Below are 22,853 nucleotides of genomic sequence, written 5' to 3' on the forward strand. Positions count from 1 at the left end.
CGGCGGCGGCGGGCGGGATGGAGGCCACGGACGGCATGGAGGCGGCGGCGCTGCGGGAGCGGCTGGAGGCGGGCGGGCAGGGCCATGTGCTGCGCTTCTGGCAGGAGCTGGGCGACGCGGCCCGCCGGGCGCTGGCGGCCGAGCTGCGCGGCATGGACGTGGCCGAGATCAACCGCTTCTTCCGCCGCGCCCGCGGGGACGGCGGCGGCGAAGCGGCGGCGGCGCTTGACGCGCGGATGGAGCCGGTGCCGCGGGACGTGCTGGGCAGCGCCAGCCGCGACCGCGGGCTGGTGCCGCGCTGGGAGAGCCGCGGTAGGTGGCGGGGGCGGCGGGGCCCGGCGCGGCGCGGTGCCGGAGCCGCCGGCCCCACGCGTGTGTGCTCCCCCAGGGCTGGCGGAGATCGCGGGCAGCCGTGTGGCCGCGCTGCTGCTGGCCGGCGGGCAGGGCACCCGCCTCGGCGTCCCCTACCCCAAGGGCATGTGCGACGTGGGGCTGCCCTCCCGCAAGACCCTCTTCCACCTCCAGGCCCAGCGCCTGCGGCGGCTGCAGCAGCTGGCGGAGGAGCAGCACGGCACCCCCTGCCATATCCCCTGGTGAGCTCTGGCCCCGGGTGGCCTCTGGGGAACGGGGAGGTGTCGGCAGGATCCCGTTGGCGCTGATGGGCTGGTGTAGCCCTGTGGGTGTCGGCAGCCCGAGATCCCCCGGATTGGTGCAGTTCCCCTTCCCAGCCCCTGGGCTGATGCAGAGCCCCTTGGCCGCCCAGGAACAATGGGTTGGCGCAGCCCCTCTTGATACCAGTGCTATTGCTATGGGCATATCCCTTTGGAGTTAGTGGTTCCAGGCTCAGTGAGTGGCACTGACAGGTCCCACGTTGTCAAACTCAGCCCCGTGGCCCTTGGGAAGGTCTGTCATGTCCCCATATGGGACAGCAGCCATGCAAAGCAGGGGTCTAGGCAGCAAGGGGCAGCTGTGGTGCTGTGAGCAGGAGGTTGGTGTCAAGGAAGAAGCTGCTGCGGGTGTCCCCTGCACTGTGCAGCGTGTTTTATGGTTTTGGAGATACATGTTGCAAGGAAGAGCTCTTCATTGGCTTGCCAAAGTGGTGGCAAGCCACCATCTGACAGCAGGTCAGATCCTCCTAAACGTGGAGAGGGCTGTTCCCTACATTTGGGATGAGGGGTGGGAGACCCTGCCTCTCCTCCCTGCTCATTGGGGGTCTCCTGCTCTGCAACAGGTACATCATGACAAGTGGCCGCACTATGGAGTCCACCAAGGAATTCTTCCAGAAGCATTGTTATTTTGGCTTGAAGAAGGAAAACATCATCTTCTTCCAGCAGGGCATGCTGCCTGCCCTGGGGTTCGATGGGAAAATCCTGTTGGAGGAGAAGGGCAAGATTGCTATGGCACCAGGTTAGTGGTGGGAGCTGATGGGAGAGGCACACAGGGGTGAGGTGTGGTGCTGAGGACAAGCTTTTGGAGCTGGAGTCTTGCAGTGTGACGTGGCTGACGGGTGATGCAGGCTGAGAGGTGTCTGTCTTGGCAGGGAGGACCAGGGTGGGGTATGGCTGGGCTGACGACCCTCCACACCATCTCCATGGGGAAGGAGGATGAGCGTGGGTGGCTGATGGGACTGCTGGATGTTGCTGCAGCCCCAACAGTTTGTTCTCTTTGCAGATGGCAATGGGGGCCTGTACCGGGCCCTGGGGGCACACGGCATCGTGGAGGACATGGAGCGGAGGGGTGTGCAGAGCGTCCATGTGTACTGCGTGGACAACATCCTGGTGAAGGTGGCTGACCCCAGGTTCATTGGGTTCTGCTTGGAGAAGGGAGCAGACTGTGGGGCTAAGGTACGGTTTTGGGGGCTGGCAGGCACTGCTTCCCTGGAGCCGAGTGGGGTCTGTCCTGCTCCTTGCCTGTCTTCCCTGATTCCTCATCCTTTGTTTTCTGGTTCACCACATTCAGAAGGGATAGCTAAGCACCAGGAGCATAGTGGTGAAGTAGCACATGTTGCCAGTCCTACCTGCCCCTTGGGTAGTCCTGCCTGCCCTTGGCACTGTGGGGGATGTGGGGCATCACTGAGCCCTGCCTGGTGCCGTTCCTCTCCTGTCTTGCACAGGAATGTGGCACTGACAGGCCCAGGGCTCAGAGGTCCCTTAGTGCCTGGGGACAAGAGGCTCCTAGGGAGTCCTGTGGAGCTCCCTGGTTCACACCTGGATGCTGGGCAGCTGTTTTCCAGGTGGCTGTGGGTAGCACAGGTGGACAAGATCCTTGCCATAGGCTGCCAGCTGTCCCCAGGAGTGACATCCTGGGCCACCGGACCAGGATCTGGTGGGTGCAGCTGACACACTGAACCCAGCCCTATGTGTTGTGGGTAGGACATTGCATACTCCAAGCTTTACCTAAAGACTGGCTTAACAGCCAAAGAGGCTGTTTTTGTTTACATTGGGCTTGGCTCTGGCAAACAGACAAGAGGACTTACTGGGTCTGAAGCTTTCAGAGAGCAAGCTGAGAAAGGGAAAGCAGTTCCTCCTCCTGGCTTGCACGAGAGAAAGAGGAAATAAGCAGAATGCCCTTTGTCCCTGCATGCCACCCCACTGTGGTGACAGTGATGGGTAGGGATTTGCTGGGGTAGTCCTGTGCCCAGATGGAGGTATGTGGGTTGTTAGGAAGAGGAGGGAGGTCAAGTGTAGGGGGATGGCTCTGCTGAGCCAGCAGCCTCTTGGTTGTGTACAGCAAGCTGGCTAAAAATATCCATGCCCTCTGCCAGCTGCACATGGGCTTGGTGCCAGATCCTGCCAGCACCCTCTGGGTGTGTCTGACACCCTGTCACCCAGTTCTGCCATCAACCTCCTCTAGTCCCCATTGCCAGAAGTACCTGAGAGGGGAGGGCTCCAGCATCCCTATCCCTGCACTATCCCAGCACAGCAAAAAGCCTTGGCAGGGGATGCTGGGTACGAGGGAGTATATTTGAAGTGCTGGGCTTTGAGTGTCTCTCTGACAGTCCTTCCCTTGGGCAGGTGGTGGAGAAGACCAACCCCACGGAGCCGGTGGGTGTGGTGTGCCGAGTGGATGGTGTGTACCAGGTGGTGGAGTACAGCGAGATCTCCCTGGCCACTGCCCAGAAACGGGGCCCGGACGGGCGGCTGCTCTTCAACGCGGGCAACATCGCCAATCACTACTTCACCACTGCCTTCCTGAAAGATGTAGTCAAGTAAGGGCCTGCTAGGGTGCTGCTGGAGTCCTGGTGCCAAGTGGAGTTGACTGTACCTTGCTTTCTGTTGGCTAAGCTCCAGCTGTTTGCAGGTGTGCTGATATGAGGCCCCTGATATCCAGCCTCTGCACATGTGGCCTGACCCTTGCCTCTCCACACAGTCTCTTCCTTGAGATAAGATTTCTCCTGGCCATAGCTAGATGCAGCTTCCAGAGTGCAGGCGTGTAGAGCCGTCCTCTCCTGGCTGCCATGGGGATGAGCAGCCTGTGCCTCAGAGAGGCTCTCCTGCTGCAGCAGTGTCTGAGATGGAGACGTGGCTTGCTCAGGCAAGTGACATCTCTTTCTTGGCCTGTTGCAGCACTTATGAACCACAACTGCAGCACCATGTAGCTGAGAAGAAGATCCCACATGTGGACATCACTACAGGGCAGTTAATCCAACCCGAGAAGCCCAACGGGATTAAGATGGAAAAATTCGTCTTTGACATCTTCCAGTTTTCCAAGTATGTCCTTTTCTCTCCACGGGGCAGAGGCTGTTGGCTCTGCCTTGGGCAGCTCTGAGAGCCTCCGGGGTGGTGCCAGGGGTGTGCCCACTGGTGATGCCCTGATACCAGGATAAGATGCCAGCTCCTGTGCTTTGCCGCAGCAGTGGATGGTTGTGCTTGGAGATGAGCAGCAGGAGGGACAGGCGCTGTGTGCTTCTTGCTTGGCTGAGCCCTGCTTCTGGGCCAGAAGAACATCTGCTGACTCTACAGCCCAGGCCCTCCCTTCCCTCCTTCATGACTGTAAAAAACAGCCCATGGGTGTGGGCTGTGGGAGGGCCATGGCCCCAGCTCAGCCACCCTGGCAGGGGAGAAGTGATGAAGCAGCCACGATTTCCAAACCTGACCCTCCCATGCTCTGTTTCCCCCTAAGGAAGTTTGTGGTGTACGAAGTGCTGCGTGAGGACGAGTTCTCTCCCCTGAAGAACGCAGACAGCCAGAATGGCAAGGACAACCCCACCACAGCCCGACATGCCTTGATGTCCCTGCACCACTGCTGGGTTCTCAATGCAGGGGGGCACTTTGTGGACGAAAACGGCACACGCATCCCTGCCATCCCTCGGTGAGTTGCTGCTCCTGGCACTCCTGCATCCTTTTTTGGGCTGGATATAAGGCACGAGGCAGTCCCCAGCCCTTCTGCATTTCACTGCTCCTGATAACAGTGTCACTGAAGTGACCAGCTATGGGGCCTTTCTCCTGGATGGTCCATGGGGCAGAGCTGGATGCGAGCTGAGTGGTGGCCACAGGAGCAGTGCTTGCTCACTCAGCAGCAGCTTTCCTTCTTGATTCAGCACCTCTGAACCAAATCCTGCCAGACTCCCAGAGGTACAGCGAAGGTTGCCTCTGCAGGGAGGAGGTGGCTCCCTAAAGCCCAAGCACACCAGCAGATCCATACAGCAGCCAGGCTGGAGTCAGGGCATCCCTTGACCACAGACCCTCCCCACAACCCCTCTTTGGAGATCAGCAAAGCCCAGACTTGCTCTGCTGTGTTTTTTCCCTGCCTCGCTAACCCTTGTCTATTCCCATGTAGCATCCCAAACGGAAGGTCCGCTGCCACGCCAGCAGATGTCAAAGACAAGTAACTATACCGTGCAGCTTGCATGGTGGCGGGGCTGTGCTTAGGAACTAATGGGCTGTAGGCCAGGCTGTGGGTGCGCGCTGGGACAGGTGCCCACAGCCACTAACGGGGCTGGGGGGCTCTGGGCCGCATGCTGGGAGCGGGGCACGTCCCACAGCTCGTCCCCGTGGATGCTGCTTCTCATGGTGGCGGGCAGTAGGCAGCGTCTGCTCCCTCCTAGGCTCCTTTCCGCAGGGGCAGCCAGCGGGGGTGACTGGATGGGGCTTGTGCTGCTGGTGCGGATGCGGGGTGGCAGCAGCCTGATGCTGACTGCCCACGGCCCCCAAAGGACACCCCACAGGTGGGATGTTGTTGGGAAACATGCTGGCACGTCCCTTTGATGACACCCCCCTCTTAATCACACCATGGCACAGCACAGGCTGGACTGGTCCCGTCCGGTCCCAGTGCTGGAGATGGCTGCTGTCTCCCGATGTCCGCCAGGCATCCAGGCAGATGGAAACGGGATTGAAAGCGTTGAGTTAACGTCAAGCAGGCTTTGATGTAGCATGTGTGAATCACAGCACAGCGGCCAGCTGTGCTTTGTGTGACTTCAGCTCTTAAGGTTGGTACATCCAGACCATGACACCAGGAAAAGCCCCTGGCTCAGCGCCTGAAAGCTTACAGGAATACACGGGAGAGCTTTAACACTTCTGTTAACAGCAACATGTTCTGTAGGCACGGGGCAGGTGGGGTGTCTGGGACTTGGTCTGCGAGTCATTCACCAGCTCTAAGCAAGCTTGTTACCTTCCCCCGCTTCAGAAGTTGTATCTTATAGTACTTTCTGGTGAGATATTCCTAGGATCTCCGTTTTAATTCCAGACTCCAAGTGTTTACAGGCTTATGACTGGGCCATCACACTAGTTATAACACAGGAAGAAGGATGCACTTTATCCTACATTTACTCTTCATTGCCAGTTGATGTCAATTCTTTTTTTTTTTTTTTAAACAATTATCTGGAATCTAACTCCCAAGGCAAACACAAGTATGAGGGCTGGGTTAGGATGGGTGAGTTTTATTTACAGCTGAGACAGGAGAGGTGCTGAGTGAGTGTGTGGCAGCAGGGATGAGCTTTAACCAAAGTGAAGGGAGCATTGTCATGGATGACATCCTGCCACGGCTGCCTGGCTGCCATGGTGAGTGGCTGGGAAGAGGCACCTTGGGGTGCTGCTGTGGCTCCTTGTTGGCTCCACGTGGATGCACCCCCTATCCAGACTTATACACCAGCTGGATCTGGGGACTATCTGGGAGGGGGTCCTACGAAGGCTAGTGACAGCAGGAGCAGCCTTGAGGCCCCCACACAGCCCCCTGCCCAGCAGTGCTGCTGCAGTGGCCAGTACTGGTGTGTTCTGATGTTTTGCTCACCAGTGCCAGCACACAGGCAGAACAAAGGAGCTGAAACAGTTGATCTAAGAGGCAAAGGCAGGAGGAGCAAACAGTGCTGCAGGGAGCATTTCTGAGCGAGCAGACAGGCTTACCCTCCGTCCTCAGGTTGTGCTTTAAGCAGGAGAGGGCTGAAAGAAAGACCAGTTATAACCAGCAAATGGGAAGGTGTTGTGTGAGTGCATCTGCCATCACCCCAAGGGTGCAGGAGGAGGAGGAGGAAGGAGTTTGCATGCAGCATCAAAAATAGGGGGGCTGGGGACACAGGCACTGCCGTAGTTGCACACATGGAAAGGCATCATGAAACCCACATCTAAAGCTCTCTTCCCTTTCAGTCGCTGCTGGTATCTAAACTTTCACTTGCACCTCTGTGGAGAGCACGCAAGGCTTGACTAACCCAGGGCAGCTCTGTGCTGGTGGCAGCTCTGTGCTGACCCCCCACCTGGCATCAGCAAGATCTTGGGCGCCGTCCATGTCCCCTAGTGGGGTGTAACTAACTCTCCTGGCTTTTTCTCTGCAGCTTGAAGGATGCAAACGACCTGCCAATCCAGTGTGAAATTTCTCCCCTCGTGTCCTATGGAGGAGAAGTGAGTACTGACTCTCCAGAGCTGAAGAGGTCCTTGCAGATGGACTAGACAGGTGGAGGGGCTGGCAGGGCACACACGTGAGGGGATAAGCCACAGAAGTGTGACTTGAATTCACTGTGGGGCTTTTTGAGACAGTGTCCCCCAAGCTGCTAGCCCAGGAGGGGACCAGAGCCACCTGTGAGCAGCTCAGTGGATCAGCAGAGCAGATGACGTGTGGTGTGTTCCTAATGAGCCACTTTGTCTTCCTGTAGGGTCTGGAAAAGTACGTGAAGGACCGAGAGTTTCGTGCACCTCTGATTATTGACGAGGATGGGATCCACGAGCTGGTGAAGAATGGGATGTAGTGGCAGCAGGGTGCCCAAGCAGGGCTGTCCATCCCACCAGGAACTCAGACACATGAAGGTTTATAGCTGTGACTGGTTGGGGCTGGTCCTGCTCACTCCAGCCCTGTGCAGGGGAGGATGTGGCCCACTTGGTTCTCAGCACGTTGTATGCTTCTATTTATATTTTAATTTAAAAACCAAACACTTTATGGATTCCCCTGCCAAGAAGCACAGCTATAGCGTGCTGCTCTTTGCACTCCAGGCTGTGGGCATTTATTTTTAAACATGTATATAGTAGTACTCATTGTACATGCAGAGAGAGGATTTTTATGGTACGGGGCTGGGATCAATCTTGAATTTTTATTTTTCTTAAATCTACATGACTATTTTTTTTTAATAGGGTCCTTATCATTGCCCATGTCCCTCCTTTTGGTCATCCTTTCTACGTTGCACAACTGGAAGCACCCAATTAAACTCTAAGTCCCTCCTGTTTGTCATCTGGTGGTGTTTGAGTGACGATGACTTTCCACAGAGGCTCTGCTCATGGAGTAGAGAGCTGACTGTATCATACCACGTGCGCTGCCAGTGCAGCAGGGGTTGCTGCCTGGGGTGGCTGCAGGCAGGTCCTCTGGCCTGCAGTGCTTGTTTGGGGCATTTCTGGAGGAAGCTGAGAGTTGCACTTTCCTCTTGTATTCCTGCCGACAGTGGCAAGCCTTGAGCAGGTATGAACAGGCAGGTGTGCTGGGCTGCCGGAGTGCTCAGGGTGAAGCCAGCCTGGCATGGAGCTCTCCAGCAGCGCTGTGTGCCCTCTGCTTTTCCTGAGAGGGCTCCTTCCACAGCACACTGCTGTGGAGTGTGGCGTCCTGATGCCCCCGGGCAGAGCAGCTGTGCTGCCTCATCTCCTGTTTGGGAAAAGGAGCTTGGCCAGCTCCTCTCCTGATCCGGTCCCATCACAGCCCCGGTGTGGTTGGTCACTGCCTCCCACTGCCCCCTGGCTACCTGGAGAGGGATTTTCCCTTGCAGGGCTGCGAATGGGACCCAAACCTCTCTCCCCCAGGGGAAGTCACCGAGTCCTGTGAGTGCTAAGGTGGCTGTTGGGCATCCTAGGCTCAGCCAAGCACTCAGTTTCCCAGGCAGTGTGCCTGGGAAGCCAGGGCCACGCGGGGGGTCCCGGCTGGCGCTGTGCCTGCTGGTGGCTCTGCACTGGCTGTCTGGGCTGTGTGTGGCCGAGGCTTTGGCTTCTGGCTCTGCAGACCACCACCTTTGCGTTGGGTCCTGGGACAGAGCAGCGCAGCACTGGCTGCTGCCAAGTTATTTGAGTACTGATTCCAGGTAGCAGGAGGGGAGCGGAGCAGAGCAGAGCTGGCTGGCATTTCTGTGGATGTGCACATAGGGCAGCCTGTGCTTCTCCCTGCCAGCTGATCTGGGGCAGCACGAGGGGGCACACTACAGAGCCCTGCAGGCACTGCTCTCACCCGTTCCCTGCCTGCCCTCCCTGCCAACCTGGAGGCAGCTGTGCCCTAACTCTGGGCACCCCTGGCTCAGCTGGCACTGCAGCCCCTCTGGTAGCAGTGGTGAGGGTCACCAGAATCTGCTGTGGGCAGTGGATGGCTCACCCTGCCTGTGACTCAGTTGGTCTGTCTGGAGAGCAGACAGGCTGGGAGTATGGCGAGGAGGTTGTGTTTAGGAGCAAGCCTGCAGCCCTGGAGCTGTGGGGTGTCCTGCAAGACAGGAGAGCTTTTTAGGGAGCTACTGGCCTGCTGCCAGGCGTGATGCTTCCCTCCCACAGTGTGGCAGTGGCACAAAATACAGCCAAAACACTAGTCTGAAAAAAAAAAAAGTTGCTTTTCAATTTTTTTTTTAATTGTGGTTTTTGCTATTGCACAAAAATTAATGCGAGCCCTTTATTATTATTTTCTTCTTGCTGCGTTGCATAGTCAATGGCTGCAGTGCCAAGCTAGTGCCTGGAAATGATGTAAAACCGCCACCTCAGCGTGGAGCTCGGGGAGTTGGAGCGCCGATTCCATGCCGTGTGCCAGGCAGGTCGCCACTCCAGCCGGTGTCCTGGCCGTGCGTGCCCGCGCAGGAGTCTGATACCCTTCCCACCAGGGGCCCGGAGAGGGATAGTCCATGTGGGTCCTTCTGGGACAGTGATGGGGTCTTATGGAGTGTCTCCACTGCCCACATTTTGGGGGTGTCTCCCCCGTGGACCCACGGTGCAGGAGGAGGGTCCTGGACACACGTGCCATTCTGCAGCCGCGGGGGCGAGTGCCGGAAAGCAAAACGCTGCCTATTGCTTTAAGTTCCCCTGCCGGCCACGCGGATCTTTTTATTTTTTCTCTTGCGCTATGAATGGGTTTTGCTGTAAATTATAGCTTTGCGCACATTCCCTCGGGCCGAGGAAAATAACCTCCGCCGAAAAGCCAGCCCGGATTGCTGACTGGCTCCCCCTCTCCGCTCCCTAATTGAAACCAAATGTGCAAGATGTAGGATTGTGGGATTTCTGGACGGCTCCCAGGAATCCGCAGAATGCAAAAACGCTCCCAGAGGCATCTTGCATCAGCCCGGGGAAGTTCGCTCCTCGCCTGGCTCCCCCGGCCCAGGCGAGGGGCGAGGAGCCCACCCGCCTGCCGCCGCCTCCCCGCTCCGGTGAGTTGCTCTTGGGTACGTGGAGAGGCTGGAGAGGCGTGTGCCCCTCGTAGGTTTGGGATTTTGGTGGGATGTGGGGCGAGCTGTGCTCTGCGGCGGAGCCTCGGCAGAGGGGCTGGGGTGTGGGTCTACCTGGTAAGGGGCTGGGGCAGAAGCAGGGCGGTGTTTCCGCTTTGGGACGTAACTTTTGGCCACTTCTCACCAGTTGTCCCCCCACTGCCAGTGTTTCCCCCCGTGCTTCGTGCCGGGCCAGCATTTCCTGGTGTCCCTCCTCAGCTCCCGCCTATGTGTCTGTTGGCAGAGCCGGCGGCAGCGCTGGCCAGCCAGAGAGGCCCTGCTGTCCCCCAGCCAGGCACCAGGTCACACCAGGGAGGGGACACAGGGCCACTGCTCTGGTACTTTTGAGCGTCGTGCCCCGTCCTGGTGCTGGTAACTCACTTGTGGCTTCCCGAGCCCGCGTCGTGTCGGAGCGATGCTGTGGACCCTGCGCTGTGGCGGGGCAGTGCCGTGCGCCGTGGCGCAGACCGTGGAGGAGGGATGGAAGTTTTCGGCTGGCGGGGAGTGTTTGCTGCAGCAGCATCCACAGCGCCGTGTCCCCAGGCCCCCTGTCCATGGGCTGTGCTCCTGGCAGGTCTCCGTAGGGCAGCTGGCAGCCACGGGGATGTGCCGGTTGCTCCTCGCACCCTGGACGGCTGCGATGCCCCGGGCTGAGCTAGGCAGCCCGTGGCTGGGGAGGCGCTCGCTGCTGAAGAAAGTGGGGCTGCATCCAGCCCGGAGAAGGTCTAAAGTGTTATTTTTGGAAGGGAGGAGGACTACGGGTCCCGTCATGCTGCGCTGTGCTCCTGCCAAGGCTGTGCCGGTGGCACAGCATGCTGGGGGCTGTAGTGCCAGCTGGGGTGGGGATCCTGAACCCCCTTACCCACACACTGCATGTCTTGGGCCAGACTGCTGCTCCAGGAAGGGCATTCCCTAGAGCATGGCCCTGGCGTGCCCTGCCATCCCAGCAGGAGGGGAGCCCCAGCCCCATGCAAGGATGGGGAGTTGCAATGGGAGCCCTGGCAGTCCTTGTAGACCCATGTCCAGGACCTGCTGCTATCCAGCCCCTCTCCATGGTTGATGCTCCTCCAGTGCCAGCATGGGGAGCAGTGCCCACCTGGGAAGCGAGCTGGGGATCTCACCAGCTGGCATGGGTGGAGGGCAAGAGGAACCACAGGTCAGATGGGGTCTGTCTCTTAACAAATGTGGATTTACTTTTTCCCCTGGTAATTCTCCCTGGTTATTTCAGTAGTATAAGAAAGAAGGGAAATAAAAAGGGAAAACAAAACAAAAAAAAGCAGTGGCCAAGGGAAACTCAAAGCCCAGGCGATGCCAGGGAGGAGCTCCAAAAACTCTCTGTACTAAAAATTTCCAGTGATTGAAAATTTTCAGCAAACATTTTCTGTCAAAACGTTGCAAAGCCACCCCTTTTGCAGGGCTGGTGGAACAGAAATGATTTCCAGCTGTGTTGCCAGTACTACTGGGCCAGTTTGACCACGTGTCCCTGAGCCCCCAGCCTCAGCACCTGAGCCACTGTCTCCCCAGTGTCCCCCAGCCCCACTCCCCTGAGGAGTGATGACCACTTCCCTATATTTGATTTCCCTATATTAGACTAAATGTAAATGCATTTCCTGCAGGAGATTGCAGCATCTGGTCTCCTGATGCTTAAAGAGTTTACTCAGCCTGAAAGAATAGTGGGGAAAAAAATATCCCTGGATATTTTTTGGAATGCAGAAGGAAATTGAGATTTTAATTTTGGGGGAACTGGCCATCATCAAACACAGGAGCCTCCTGCGTACCTCTCGGCAATGCAGCTGAAATTCCCAGTTGCAGCTGAGTTAGTTGCAACTAGCTAAAATTTACCAGCTGAAAAAAAAGCAACAACATATTATTCTTTAAAAAAAAAAAAATTAAAAAAAAATGAAAAAAGGGGAAGAATCACTCCAAGTGCAGGTGTTTATTTGTGCCTACTGCAGAGCTCGTGGTGTTTAGCAGAGTCCCCCAGGAATCCAGCAGTATGCTGTGGGGTGCAAAGAGCCTCTAGTAGGACGCAGGTGGCAGCTTCTGGGGTTTTACACTCCCCTTGGGTGCTGGCATGGTCTCAGCAAACCCCTGTCTTGCTCCTGCTCTGCCAAACCCTGGCTTTGGCAGTGACCAGGGAATCATATCCAGCACCTCCCAGCTGTACTTTGTGGGATAAAGGCATCTGATGTGTGGCAGATGGTTTGGGTTGGGTTTAGGTTTTTCTTGGTGGTGGGGACAAGGTTGTGGGACCCTGTGTGGGGCGGATGCAAGAACACAACCAAGCACCCACCTGCGGGATCACTGGTGCTGGGCTGGCCTTGAGGATGTGCCAGCCCAGCCCAGACATTGCTGTTGCAGTGGGCTTGGGTGGGATTTATCCCAGCAGCCAGGTCCCACTTGGCCAGGAGCTATGGTCCCTTTAACCCTCAGGTTAGTAAGTTGTTCTCTGAAGTTTAACGTGCATGTAAATTAGATTAAAATAGCCTTGTTTAATAAAAAGAAGACTAATCTGCATCTGGTGCTTCTGTGAAATGCCCCCTTGGCAAATAAGAGGAGGGGCAGAAGCCCAGGAAGCCTAGGGCAGGGCTGGTGGCATATAAGGGTGTCCCTGGTGCATCCCCTGGTGTGGTGCCAAGCCCCGTGGTGGTTCCCCAGAGGTGTGTGGGTGCAGTGGGAACTTCTCGGGCTCTGGGGACTCCTGGCAGCTGGCCAGAGCCAGGTTGATGACTGTGGTGAAAGCACTGACACAAAGGCAGGCACGTCCTGGGGGGATCCCACTGTGGGCTGTACCCTCCGAGGAGGAGCCCTGCCAGCACTGGCACTTTTTCTCCCCTTGATGCAGCCTGAGCCCCATTGCCAGGACCCCAGTCTCCTCCAGCTCCATCCCATGCTCCCCTCGAGGCAGTGGGTATAAGCTGGCTCCCATGCCCTCTGTCACACCTTTCTCTGTCATGCATGTCCCTGAGATCCACTCTGCCACAGGGAGCTGTCACAATAAATACGCTGTAAATCTCGGGCGAGTATCTGCTTTCCTCTCTCCAGAGCCAGCAGGCAGGGAAACCGCCTGTTGAAACGTGCTATTATTGTCTTATATGATGGGGTTGTGCAAATTCTTGCTTTCAAAGCCGCCCAAGGGTGGGCGGCCCAGCCGGAGCCTTTCTGCCTGGCGCTGGAGCCGGATGGCAGTGGCCCCAAGCAGAGCCCAGGGAGGTTCGTGTGGCTCAGAGCAGAGCCCTGGGAGGCTTATGTGGGTCCTGTGGCCACTATATGTGGCCAGCTCCAGGGGTTTGGCGTACCATGGCTCCCAGGGATGGTGGTGGAGGGGATGGGACACCGGGACCCCTTTGACCACCATCACATATCTGAGGTCTGGGGCTCTGCGCCTCCTCCGGGCCGAGATGGGACTCATGCAGGGGAAGTGCTCCCGTTCTCAGCTGGCTGCCCCAAGCAGGGCTGACATTTCCACGTGGCTCAGCTGCCTCAGTGTGATGAGCCCTGTCTCTGTTTCCACAGGACTGCCGACATGCCGGCCACCCCCAGACCAGCTCTGCTGCTGCCACTGCTGCTGCTGCTGCACGTCCCGCAGGCTGCAAGAGCCCAGGTCAACCCTGGTAAGTGAGACAGGCTGTGGGCGCCATGAGGGGCATTTCCCTGGTCTGTGCTCCTGCCAGGATGTCCAAGTTTGGGCTCATCTCCATCATCTCTGGGAGCAGTATGTGATGGCCCCCCAAGCCTGCACCTGCCTGGGCACACTGCTGTCCTGCATATGGCTTGGCCACCGGCAGTGACCCAGAGAGCTCCCTCTGTGTGCCACGGGTGCTGTCCTACCCCCATCAGTTAGTGGGACACTGGGGAACAGGCAAAGCACTGCAGCTGGAACCCTGGGTTCTGGGTGGGGCTCTTCCCTATTGGGGGCTCGTTGGCCCCACTCAGTTTTGAGGCTGCCAGGTGCCGGGGCATTGTTTTCTGCTGCTGTGTTGTGCTTTCTTTGGTGGTTTTGCAGCAAACCAAGGCTGGCTTTAGTGAAGTGGCTTGACTGGGTGCCTGGCTTCTACTTCGAAACCACAACACTGTGCTGGCTGTCAGTGGGAGAAGTGTGTTTAGGTGGCTGTTTCTGCAGGGCTCAGCCCTATCCTGTGTTGCAGGGATGAACACAGCCCAGGCTCCTTCAGCATGCCAGGGTTTCCCAGGGTCATCCCTGTAACAAATCCCTTCAAACTCTTCTTCCATCTATGGGAAGGGGTCGCTGAGTCTTCCCCAGAGGCTTCATAGTGCTTACTTAGGGAGGCAATCCTGTTTCTCCTGCAGACATCTAGGCCTGGCAGCACTGGTTTTGCCTGGCCAGGATTTTTATTACCTTGGGCAAAGGAGCTGAGCTGGCTCCATGTTCGGCAAGAATTAAATGAGAATTCAGTGGGAGCTGTGCTCTGCAGAGCATCACAAGTGGGAGAGCTGGAGACAAGAGGTGCTCCCACTGTGCCAGTGCTCATGATGAAGATGCACTCATCCCTCTGTCTGATGCAGAGCATGGTCCTGGGGATGGCAGCACGCTGGGATGCACGTTCTTTGCTGGTGCAGCACCAGGAGAACCGGAGGCCGTGGGGGTAGGAGGCGGCTTGGGCACAGCATCCTGCTGGTCCCTGCCTCCCCGGTGCGGGTGTTTGCTCGGGGTGGTGTGTGGAGGGAGTGCAGTGGGCTGGAGCCAGCGGCCAGACAGTAAACACAGCCAAACAAGCCGGCCTTTCAGCAGTGCTCTTGGCAGCCAGGCGTGAAAAAATAACTCCTGGGAAGCAGCGTGGATGTGGTGCCGGGGGGGAGCCGGCTGCCACTCGGGGACGCAGCCTGCCTGCCACACCGGGTACTTTTCCACTCACAGCCAGGGTGGGAGCAGAGCTGGTGATGGGAACTGAGGGATCAGCATGGAAGGCGAGTGCTTGCCTTTGTCACTTGTTCCCCAAGGCAGGTGGGGGGAGCAGCAGGGCAGCATGGCACAGTTGCTGCAGGTGAGTTTTTTGGACGAGTGGCCTCTGGAGTGAGCTTTCGGGGTTCCCCCAGAACAAGGAGCACGTGGATAGTGGTGCCAGCTCACAGGCTCTCTACCGCAGCCGAGGTGCCTGCCAGCAGGACTGACAGGATCTCCAGGGACAGGGCCTGGTGTGCCTATTAGCCCCTGGAGCACTGCCTCCCCTTGCTCCTGCTTCGCTTTGAGCTGGGCTGGCATCCACTTCTGGCCAGCAGCTCCGTTTGCTCAGGCAGGTGTTGCGTTGGCAGGACCACACCATCCTGCTTTGTCCTCTCTGTAAGCCAGGGGGATGGGGAGTGCTGTGCCGGGGCTGCAGTGCCAGCCGTGTGGTGGATGTGCCCCAGCTCATGCCATTCTCAACACGTATCTGGGCTGGGGAAGTGCCTGCTCAGTGTCCTGCTGGTCTTGTTACAGCGGTGTGTCGGTACCCCTTGGGAATGTCGGGCGGGCACATCCCTGACGAGGACATCTCAGCCTCTAGCCAGTGGTCCGACTCCACAGCTGCCAAGTACGGCCGGTGAGTGTGGGGACCCTCCTGCAACAGCCATGGCAGGGTCTGGGCTGCCACGGAGGGGAGAAGAGGGACATGGGGCTGGCTTTGGCTTCCTGCAAACAGCTCCTCCACTGTGTGTTCACAGGCTGGACTCGGAGGATGGTGATGGAGCCTGGTGCCCTGAGACTGCCGTGGAGCCAAATGACCTGAAGGAGTTTCTGCAGATTGACCTGCACGCCCTGCACTTCATCACGCTGGTGGGCACCCAGGGGCGCCACGCCGAGGGCCATGGCAATGAGTTTGCCCCCATGTATAAGATCAACTACAGTCGAGACGGCACCCGCTGGATCTCTTGGAGGAACCGGCACGGGAAGCAGGTGAGGAGGCGGGTGAGTGCTGCACTGGGTGGTTAGTGAGGAGGCTCCTCCTGCCCATCTCTACCATGCTTCTCTCTCCCCAGGTGCTGGATGGAAACACCAACCCCTATGACATTGTCCTCAAGGACCTGGAGCCGCCCCTCATTGCCCGCTTTGTCCGATTCATCCCCGTCACTGACCACTCCATGAGCGTCTGCCTGCGGGTGGAGCTGTACGGCTGCGTCTGGCTGGGTGGGTGGTGCAGTCTTGTGCTTGTTCCTCTGTCCCCAGAGCCCAGTGAAGGGGCTGGCCATCCCAGTGGGGTCTGTCTGTCCCTCTGGGGGCTGGCAGGGCTTTGGTATTGGCAGGGTGTCCACCTACTCACCCTCCCCTCCCTGCAGATGGGCTGGTGTCCTACAACGCACCAGCCGGGCAGCAGCTCATCCTTCCCGGGGGCACCGTCATCTACCTGAACGACTCGGTGTACGATGGGGCGTTCGGGTACAGGTGAGGACTGGGTACCACACCGGGCGGGAGGGGTTGGGGCTGCTTCTTCCCTGCATTGTCAGGCTGATGTGCTGATCTTCAGCAAAGCAAATGCTTGGAGTCTCCCTGAAGTGGGGGACATGGCCAGCTTGGGGAGGATGCACATCACCAGGGGGACAGTATGATGGGGCAAGCACCCCTTGGATTTACGCAAGCTGCACCTCACCTTCAGCACCCCACAGCCTTTTCCAGAGAGAACATCAATAACTAAACCCCTTCCTGAGTGTCCCAGGGGCTGTGAAGAGCTGCTGGGGGAGTGCTGGGTGGTGGCAGGTTTGTGGGGTTGGCAAGAGTCACACTCCCTTCCCCCTTCACATGTGCCAGCATGACAGAGGGCCTGGGCCAGCTGACGGACGGGGTGTCGGGGCTGGACGACTTCACACAGACCCACGAGTACCATGTCTGGCCGGGCTATGACTACGTGGGCTGGCGCAACGAGAGCACCACTGGTGGCTACGTGGAGATCACCTTCGAATTTGACCGCATCAGGAACTTCACTGCCATGAAGGTCTGCACACCCCCTGCCCTGTCACCTGCCCCCGTCCCCCTCTGTGGCCGCACTGACAGGCTGACCCGCAGGTCCACTGCAACAACATGTTCGCCAAAGGGGTGAAGATCTTCAAGGAGGTGCAGTGCTACTTCCGCGCCGATGCCAGCGAGTGGGAGCCCAGCACCATCTCCTCGGTGCTGGTTGTGGATGACGTGAACCCCAGCGCCCGCTTCGTCACCGTGCCCCTGCTCCACCGCATGGCCAGTGCCATCAAGTGCCAGTACTACTTCGCTGACACCTGGATGATGTTCAGTGAGATCACCTTCCAGTCAGGTACCCATTGCCATGAGTCCCATGGGGACCAGCCCCTACTGGGAGGGGGGGGGTTAAGGAGAGAGTGGGGCTGTGGGGCACCCCAACCCCCCACCCTGATGCTCTCCTCTGCTCCCTTGCCAGATGCAGCCATGTACAACAACTCAGTGCCCCCCGCCGAGGCACCCGTGGTCCCCACCACTTACGGTAAGGCATCGAAAGTGTGTCGCCCTGTGATGGGTGGGGGATGCTCGGGGGGGGGCAGGGGGTCTCCCAACATGCCAGTATGACCAGCTCTTGCTGTACCCTTCTCCTGCCAGACCCCACGCTCAAGGTAGATGACAGCAACACACGCATCCTGATCGGGTGCCTCGTGGCGATCATCTTCATCCTGGTGGCCATCATTGTCATCATCCTGTGGCGGCAGTTCTGGCAGAAGATGCTGGAGAAGGTGGGCAAACACGGGGTGCTGCTGAGGTGCTCCAGGGCAGCAGACTCATCCTAGGCAGGTTCTTCTGGAAGCTCAGTACAGAGAAAGCAGACTCCATGTAAGGGCTGATGCTCCCCTCTCCTCCTCAGGAAGGTTGCGATTTGCACCCATCTCTCAAGCAAGGGGATTTAATTGAGCAGGGTGGTCACTTTGGGGCCTGACTGCTTGTCCATCCCTCTGTCCTGAAGCTGATCTGGGCAAGAGGAGCCTGGGGGGGTCTCACCACAGCTGCCACCTAACCAAGGGCAGTCACAGAAGCGATGGAGCAAAACTCTCCTCCATAGAGGCAGAAAAGAGAAGGGGGAAACATGAGGACAAACCTAGGTGGGTGCTGAATCCCTGGGACAGGGCACCAGAGAAGAGGTTTGGGTGCAGCACTGACACCATGGAACACAAGAGACCCCATCCTGCCCATGCTGTGGAGGACCCCATCTCTCTGCTCCCTTCCCCCCTCTCACAGGCATCACGGAGGATGCTGGATGACGAAATGACCGTCAGCCTCTCCCTGCCCAGCGAATCCAGCATGTTCAACCACAACCGCTCCTCCTCCTCCAGCGAGCAGGAGTCCAGCTCCACCTACGACCGCATATTCCCCCTGGGACCTGACTACCAGGAGCCCTCCCGCCTGATCCGCAAGCTGCCCGAGTTCACCTCCGGGGAGGAGGACACAGGTGAGAGCCAGGAAATCCTGCATGCTCAGAGCCATCTACCACGCACTGAGGCTGCTGCAGCCCCTCTCCCCAGCCCCAGCTTTTGGCCAATCTCCAAACATTTTGGCACGGAGGGGAGAGGTCGACAAAGCTCCTGTGCATCCCATGTGGAGGTCACAAAAAGCCTGTGACCGAGAGCCATCACTGATGTCCACTAGCATCCTTTGGATGCTCTGGTATCTCTTTCTGAGTGATCTGGAGGTCGGGCACTGATCCCTTCTCCTCTGGTGCTCAGGGCTCGATCAGTGTGTTTGTCAGTGACTGGGAAGGAGTCGAGCAGCCTGTGATTCTTGCAGGAACCCAGCTGTGCCGGGGCAGTGCGGGGGCTCTGGGGAGGACAGGGATGGAGAAGCCAGCAGCTGGAGTGGGAGCAGCCCCCAGGCAGCAGAGGGTGCAGGGCAGGACACCCATGGCAGGGCTGGCCCCGCTGTGTCCCTCCAGGCTGCAGTGGCCCTGTGAAGCCGTCCCAGGCCAGCGTCCCAGAGGGCGTCCCGCACTATGCTGAGGCCGACATCGTGAACCTGCAGGGCGTGACGGGCAGCAACACCTACTCGGTGCCAGCCCTCACCATGGACCTGCTCTCCGGCAAGGATGTGGCCGTCGAGGAGTTCCCCAGGAAGCTCCTGACCTTCAAGGAGAAGCTGGGGGAAGGCCAGTTTGGGGAGGTGAGTGGGGACTGGACCTGCTCTGAGCAGGGCTCAGGCAAAGCTCTTCCCAGCTCCCAGGGGCTGAGGGACACTGTTAATCAGCAGAGGTAATGGCTGCCTCTTGCTCCCCCAGGTTCATCTCTGTGAGGTGGAGGGGATGGAGAAGTTCACAGGGAAGGACTTTGCCCTGGAGGGCTTGGATGGCAGCTCTGACCGCCCCGTGCTGGTGGCTGTGAAGATGCTGCGAGCAGACGCCAATAAGAATGCCAGGTACAGGGCTGGGCGGTGCACACACCCGGCATTGCCCCCCACGTAGAGCTGCACCAGGAGACCTGGGAAGCTCGGAAAGCATCCCTGCCTCCAGCAGCCAGGCACTCAGTGCAGCTGCAAGGACCCCACGTCTGAGCTCTCTGGGGATTCTGGGCTGTCAAGTGTCAGGATTCTTGATCCTAAGCAGCTCCCCAGTGCCTGTTTACCTGCCAAGGCTCCCCTGCAGCCAGGTGTGGATCAGCCCTGAGCTCCTCCTCATGGCCTCCAGTCCCAGGGGAGTCCCAGTCCCACGAGCTTTGGGTGGGTGGGTGGCACGCTTGGCCAGTCTGAGCACACCTCTGTGCCCCTCTGGGTCTGTCTATCCGATCCGTGTGGTTTCTGTTCCGGAAAGGAATGATTTTCTGAAGGAAATCAAGATCATGTCGCGGCTGAAGGACCCAAACATCATCCGGTTGCTGGCAGTGTGCATCACGGATGACCCGCTGTGCATGATCACTGAGTACATGGAGAATGGAGACCTCAACCAGTTCCTGTCCCGCCAGCAGGCAGGCGGCCCCCCCGCCGGCCACGCGCCCACCGTCAGGTAGTGCTGCTGGGATGGGCAGGGCTGGGCAGGGCTGCTTGCTCCCAGCACCCTGCCTGGCTGGGGGACACCCTGCTCGGAGCTGTGTACCCCCTGGCTGCCATCCTTCCCAGCGCCTCAGCCCTCCCTTGTCCTCCCGGCAGTGACCTGCGTTTCATGGCCACCCAAATAGCCTCCGGCATGAGGTACCTCTCCTCCCTCAACTTCGTGCACCGAGACCTGGCCACGCGCAACTGCCTGGTGGGGAAGCAGTACACCATCAAGATTGCCGACTTTGGCATGAGCAGGAATCTCTACAGCGGGGACTACTACCGCATCCAGGGGCGGGCGGTGCTCCCCATCCGCTGGATGTCCTGGGAGAGCATCCTGCTGGTACACAGGGGCTGGGTTCCTCTGACAGACACTGACACGCCTCTGGGGATTCCCACTGTCTTGTTTCCTTGGGCTGGGGGGATGCAGAAGGGATGGGGAGATCTTTGCTCCCTGCAGTCCAGATTTGGGGTGAAGCATGTGAAAAGCAAGAGTGGTAGCAGCTTTTCATAGTGGGCTGGGGAGACTATGGTCATTTTTGATGTCCCAGGGTAGGACATCCTTTAAGCAGGATGTCTGACATTTTCTCCTGGCCATGGTCAGACCTGGAAGATGGAGCAGGGTTGCTTTTTGCCTTTGAAGGTAGCTGGGTCCTAGGCAAGCCCCAGCCCTCAGAGCAGTCACTGCCAGCCAAACCTGGAGCTCACCAGGCTCTGGCCCCAGGCAGAAAGCAGGTCTGTGGGACCACACACCCCTCTAGGCCCACATCTGGAAACTGAAGCAACCAGAAAGCGGTTTTGAACTCTGACCTAGGGCTTATGGAGCAGGATGGGGTAATGCCCATGCCTGACCCCTACTCTGCTCCCTCTGGCCAGGGCAAGTTCACAACAGCCAGTGATGTGTGGGCGTTTGGTGTGACACTGTGGGAGACCTTCACACTCTGCCGGGAACAGCCCTATTCCCAGATGTCTGACGAGCAGGTCATTGAAAACACCGGCGAGTTTTTCCGGGACCAGGGCCGGCAGGTAGGGATGGGATGGGATGGGATGGGACGGGACGGGACGGGATGGGATGGGATGGGACAGGCAGTACTGTGCCTGGAACATCAGAGACCTGGGGAGAGACTTCAAGGTGACAAGATAGGGAGCTTGGGGCAGTTATGGGATGGGAACTCCTCTGGAAAGGAGCCCTGGTGAAGGGCCTGGCATGGCAAGCTCTGAACTTTACACAGTCCAAGCCACGACTTGCTTGCTGACTCTGCTTCAGCACTCAGCCAGGCTGGGAGGCAGAAGCAGGTGTCCCCAGGCCTCTCACTGTGCCTTCTGGAGGTCCCCTCGCCCCTGGGCACACAGTGGCACAGCCCCCCACCCTGGGGCATGGAAAGATGGGGCTCCCCGAGAAATGGGGCTCTCCAGGCGCAGTTTACATGTTCATTTCTGTGGCAGTAACTCTTTCCCTTTGCCATCTCTGCTGTTTGTTTTGCAGACCTACCTTCCCCAGCCTGCACTGTGCCCTGACAGAGTCTATAAGCTAATGCTCAGCTGCTGGAGACGGGACACCAAGGATCGTCCCTCCTTCCAGGACATCCATCGCCTTCTCCAGGAGTCAGCCAGCGAAGAATGATCCTTGGCTTCTCCCAAGCCAGGTCCCCATCCCTCCCCGCCCCCAGAGGAGCCCCATATGCAAACTGAAGCCACTTCACTTGGACTCAGCAATAAACCCCGGGCAGCTGGTCTTGTTCTCATTGTACAGTGAAGCCTCAGAGGAGAACCCCAAGGACAGCAAAGAGAGCCACGACGTGGGACGACTCAGACCTCCCGCTTGCTTGCAGACCTGGGCCCGGGAGCAGCGCGGGCTGGGATGAGGGTTATTTATTGACGCAGCATGTTCTTGGTGACAAGGACCAGGACAGAGCGGCTTCTCTTCCCCGACTGGAGGGGAGAAAGGGCAGCTGGACTTTCTCTGTGAGGAAGCTCTCAGCCCACACAGAGGGTAGGTGCCTGGGGAAGGGATGTGTGCGGATATGTGCCTGCTGGAGCAGGGACCGACCAGCAGCCACTACCTGTTTGAGGAGGAGCTGGGAGCTGCCACCAGCTCTCAGTGGGCTGTGCAATTACAGGGTGAAAAGAAACACTCTCTGGACATTTGGGACTTTGGACATGGCTCATGGAGAGGCCAGAAGCGCCGTCACTGCTGGCCGCCAGACCCCAGTTGCACAGGGAGAAGCCTGAACCACTCCCAGCACCTCACCCTGCTGCTGGAGCAGGCAGCATGCTCAGCCATGGCTGTTCTGTATCAGCCAGGAAGGAGCAGGCATCACCGAGGGGACATCCCCTCATGGACCACAGCCACTCCAGAGCAGCTCAATTGCCCATGAAATGCATTTTGGATACCCTATGGGGTGATGCGTGGCAACTGGCAGCAGGATGTCAGCACCTTTCACTTCCATGGGGAAATCTCCAGGTCCTCCTCTCCCAGGGTTAACCCATATCTTCACCTGTCAGGAGAGGAAGGCACATAGCAGAGCTTCATTGGCTGCTGCCCGATGCCCATGCTTGCTACAGCCTGTGGGCATGGAGCAGGGCGCTCCAGCTCTCCCTGGCTCTCAGCCTGGGATCACAGTTCAGCTGATGTACCTGGCTGGACTCTGCCACCCTGAGCCTCCCACAGCAGCGTGGCACCAATCCATCCTCCCGGATCCGGCAGCATTGTGAGCAAACTGGGCAGGTGCCAAAGCCATGTGCCTCCAGGAGCCCTGGCAGGTTACTGGCTACGCCCCAAAATTGGACCCTCCTGCAGCTGGACAGGAGGGACTTTGTACTTAGAGGGCACATGGACCCCTCCATACTTTTGTATGCATTAGTTCAGCACCATCAGTCACGCGTGGCACAGTTCCCAGTATTCCATTGCTAAGGCATGTATATATTCAGTAGATGCCCCCTATATGTAGGGGCAAACCCGCTGAAGAGACATTTGGTGTGTGAATCTGGTTGCATGGTTTGCTTGCGGCACCTCTGAGGGCAGCTCAGCTCACCTCC

The 22,853-nt window shown here is 58.3% G+C and overlaps 2 protein-coding genes across 3 annotated transcripts; both read left to right on the top strand.

The window, feature by feature from the left end:
• The first annotated feature begins 2 nt into the window (after positions 1 to 2).
• On the top strand, positions 3 to 7,653 carry UAP1 (UDP-N-acetylglucosamine pyrophosphorylase 1). 2 transcript variants are annotated; one of them, XM_064664404.1, is made up of 10 exons: positions 3 to 312; positions 389 to 593; positions 1,232 to 1,407; positions 1,672 to 1,844; positions 3,015 to 3,208; positions 3,567 to 3,710; positions 4,123 to 4,311; positions 4,780 to 4,827; positions 6,767 to 6,833; positions 7,085 to 7,653. In XM_064664404.1, the coding sequence occupies exons 1-10, from the start codon at positions 18 to 20 to the stop codon at positions 7,175 to 7,177; spliced, it is 1,584 nt and encodes a 527-aa protein (XP_064520474.1). In that variant the 5' UTR covers positions 3 to 17; the 3' UTR covers positions 7,178 to 7,653. The 2 variants fall into 2 exon arrangements, with proteins under 2 accessions (XP_064520474.1, XP_064520475.1); XM_064664405.1 differs by lacking the exon at positions 4,780 to 4,827.
• Positions 7,654 to 9,085: 1,432 nt separating this feature from the next.
• Positions 9,086 to 22,800, top strand: DDR2 (discoidin domain receptor tyrosine kinase 2). The gene is made up of 17 exons (XM_064664397.1): positions 9,086 to 9,805; positions 13,379 to 13,476; positions 15,303 to 15,405; positions 15,527 to 15,758; positions 15,842 to 15,989; positions 16,139 to 16,244; positions 16,608 to 16,791; positions 16,863 to 17,106; positions 17,230 to 17,292; positions 17,406 to 17,536; positions 18,036 to 18,246; positions 18,727 to 18,950; positions 19,066 to 19,202; positions 19,594 to 19,785; positions 19,929 to 20,157; positions 20,691 to 20,840; positions 21,301 to 22,800. Exons 2-17 carry the CDS (start codon positions 13,389 to 13,391, stop codon positions 21,436 to 21,438), a joined length of 2,580 nt encoding a protein of 859 aa, XP_064520467.1. The 5' UTR covers positions 9,086 to 9,805; positions 13,379 to 13,388; the 3' UTR covers positions 21,439 to 22,800.
• Positions 22,801 to 22,853: the final 53 nt, after the last annotated feature.

The sequence above is a fragment of the Pseudopipra pipra genome, chromosome 9 (genome assembly GCF_036250125.1).
Source record: "Pseudopipra pipra isolate bDixPip1 chromosome 9, bDixPip1.hap1, whole genome shotgun sequence".
Lineage (NCBI taxonomy): Eukaryota > Metazoa > Chordata > Aves > Passeriformes > Pipridae > Pseudopipra > Pseudopipra pipra.

What these genes read in the sequence shown, in the direction of transcription:
- UAP1 (XM_064664404.1), top strand. Translation starts at nt 18, where the DNA reads ATGGAGGCCACGGACGGCATGGAGGCGGCGGCGCTGCGGGAGCGGCTG. An exon ending in CAAGATTGCTATGGCACCAG is followed by an intron (nt 1,408 to 1,671) that starts GTTAGTGGTGGG and finishes TTCTCTTTGCAG; the next exon opens with ATGGCAATGGGGGCCTGTAC. An exon ending in TCGTGTCCTATGGAGGAGAA is followed by an intron (nt 6,834 to 7,084) that starts GTGAGTACTGAC and finishes GTCTTCCTGTAG; the next exon opens with GGTCTGGAAAAGTACGTGAA.
- DDR2 (XM_064664397.1), top strand. Translation starts at nt 13,389, where the DNA reads ATGCCGGCCACCCCCAGACCAGCTCTGCTGCTGCCACTGCTGCTGCTG. An exon ending in GGGAAGGCCAGTTTGGGGAG is followed by an intron (nt 18,951 to 19,065) that starts GTGAGTGGGGAC and finishes TTGCTCCCCCAG; the next exon opens with GTTCATCTCTGTGAGGTGGA. An exon ending in TCCGGGACCAGGGCCGGCAG is followed by an intron (nt 20,841 to 21,300) that starts GTAGGGATGGGA and finishes TTTGTTTTGCAG; the next exon opens with ACCTACCTTCCCCAGCCTGC.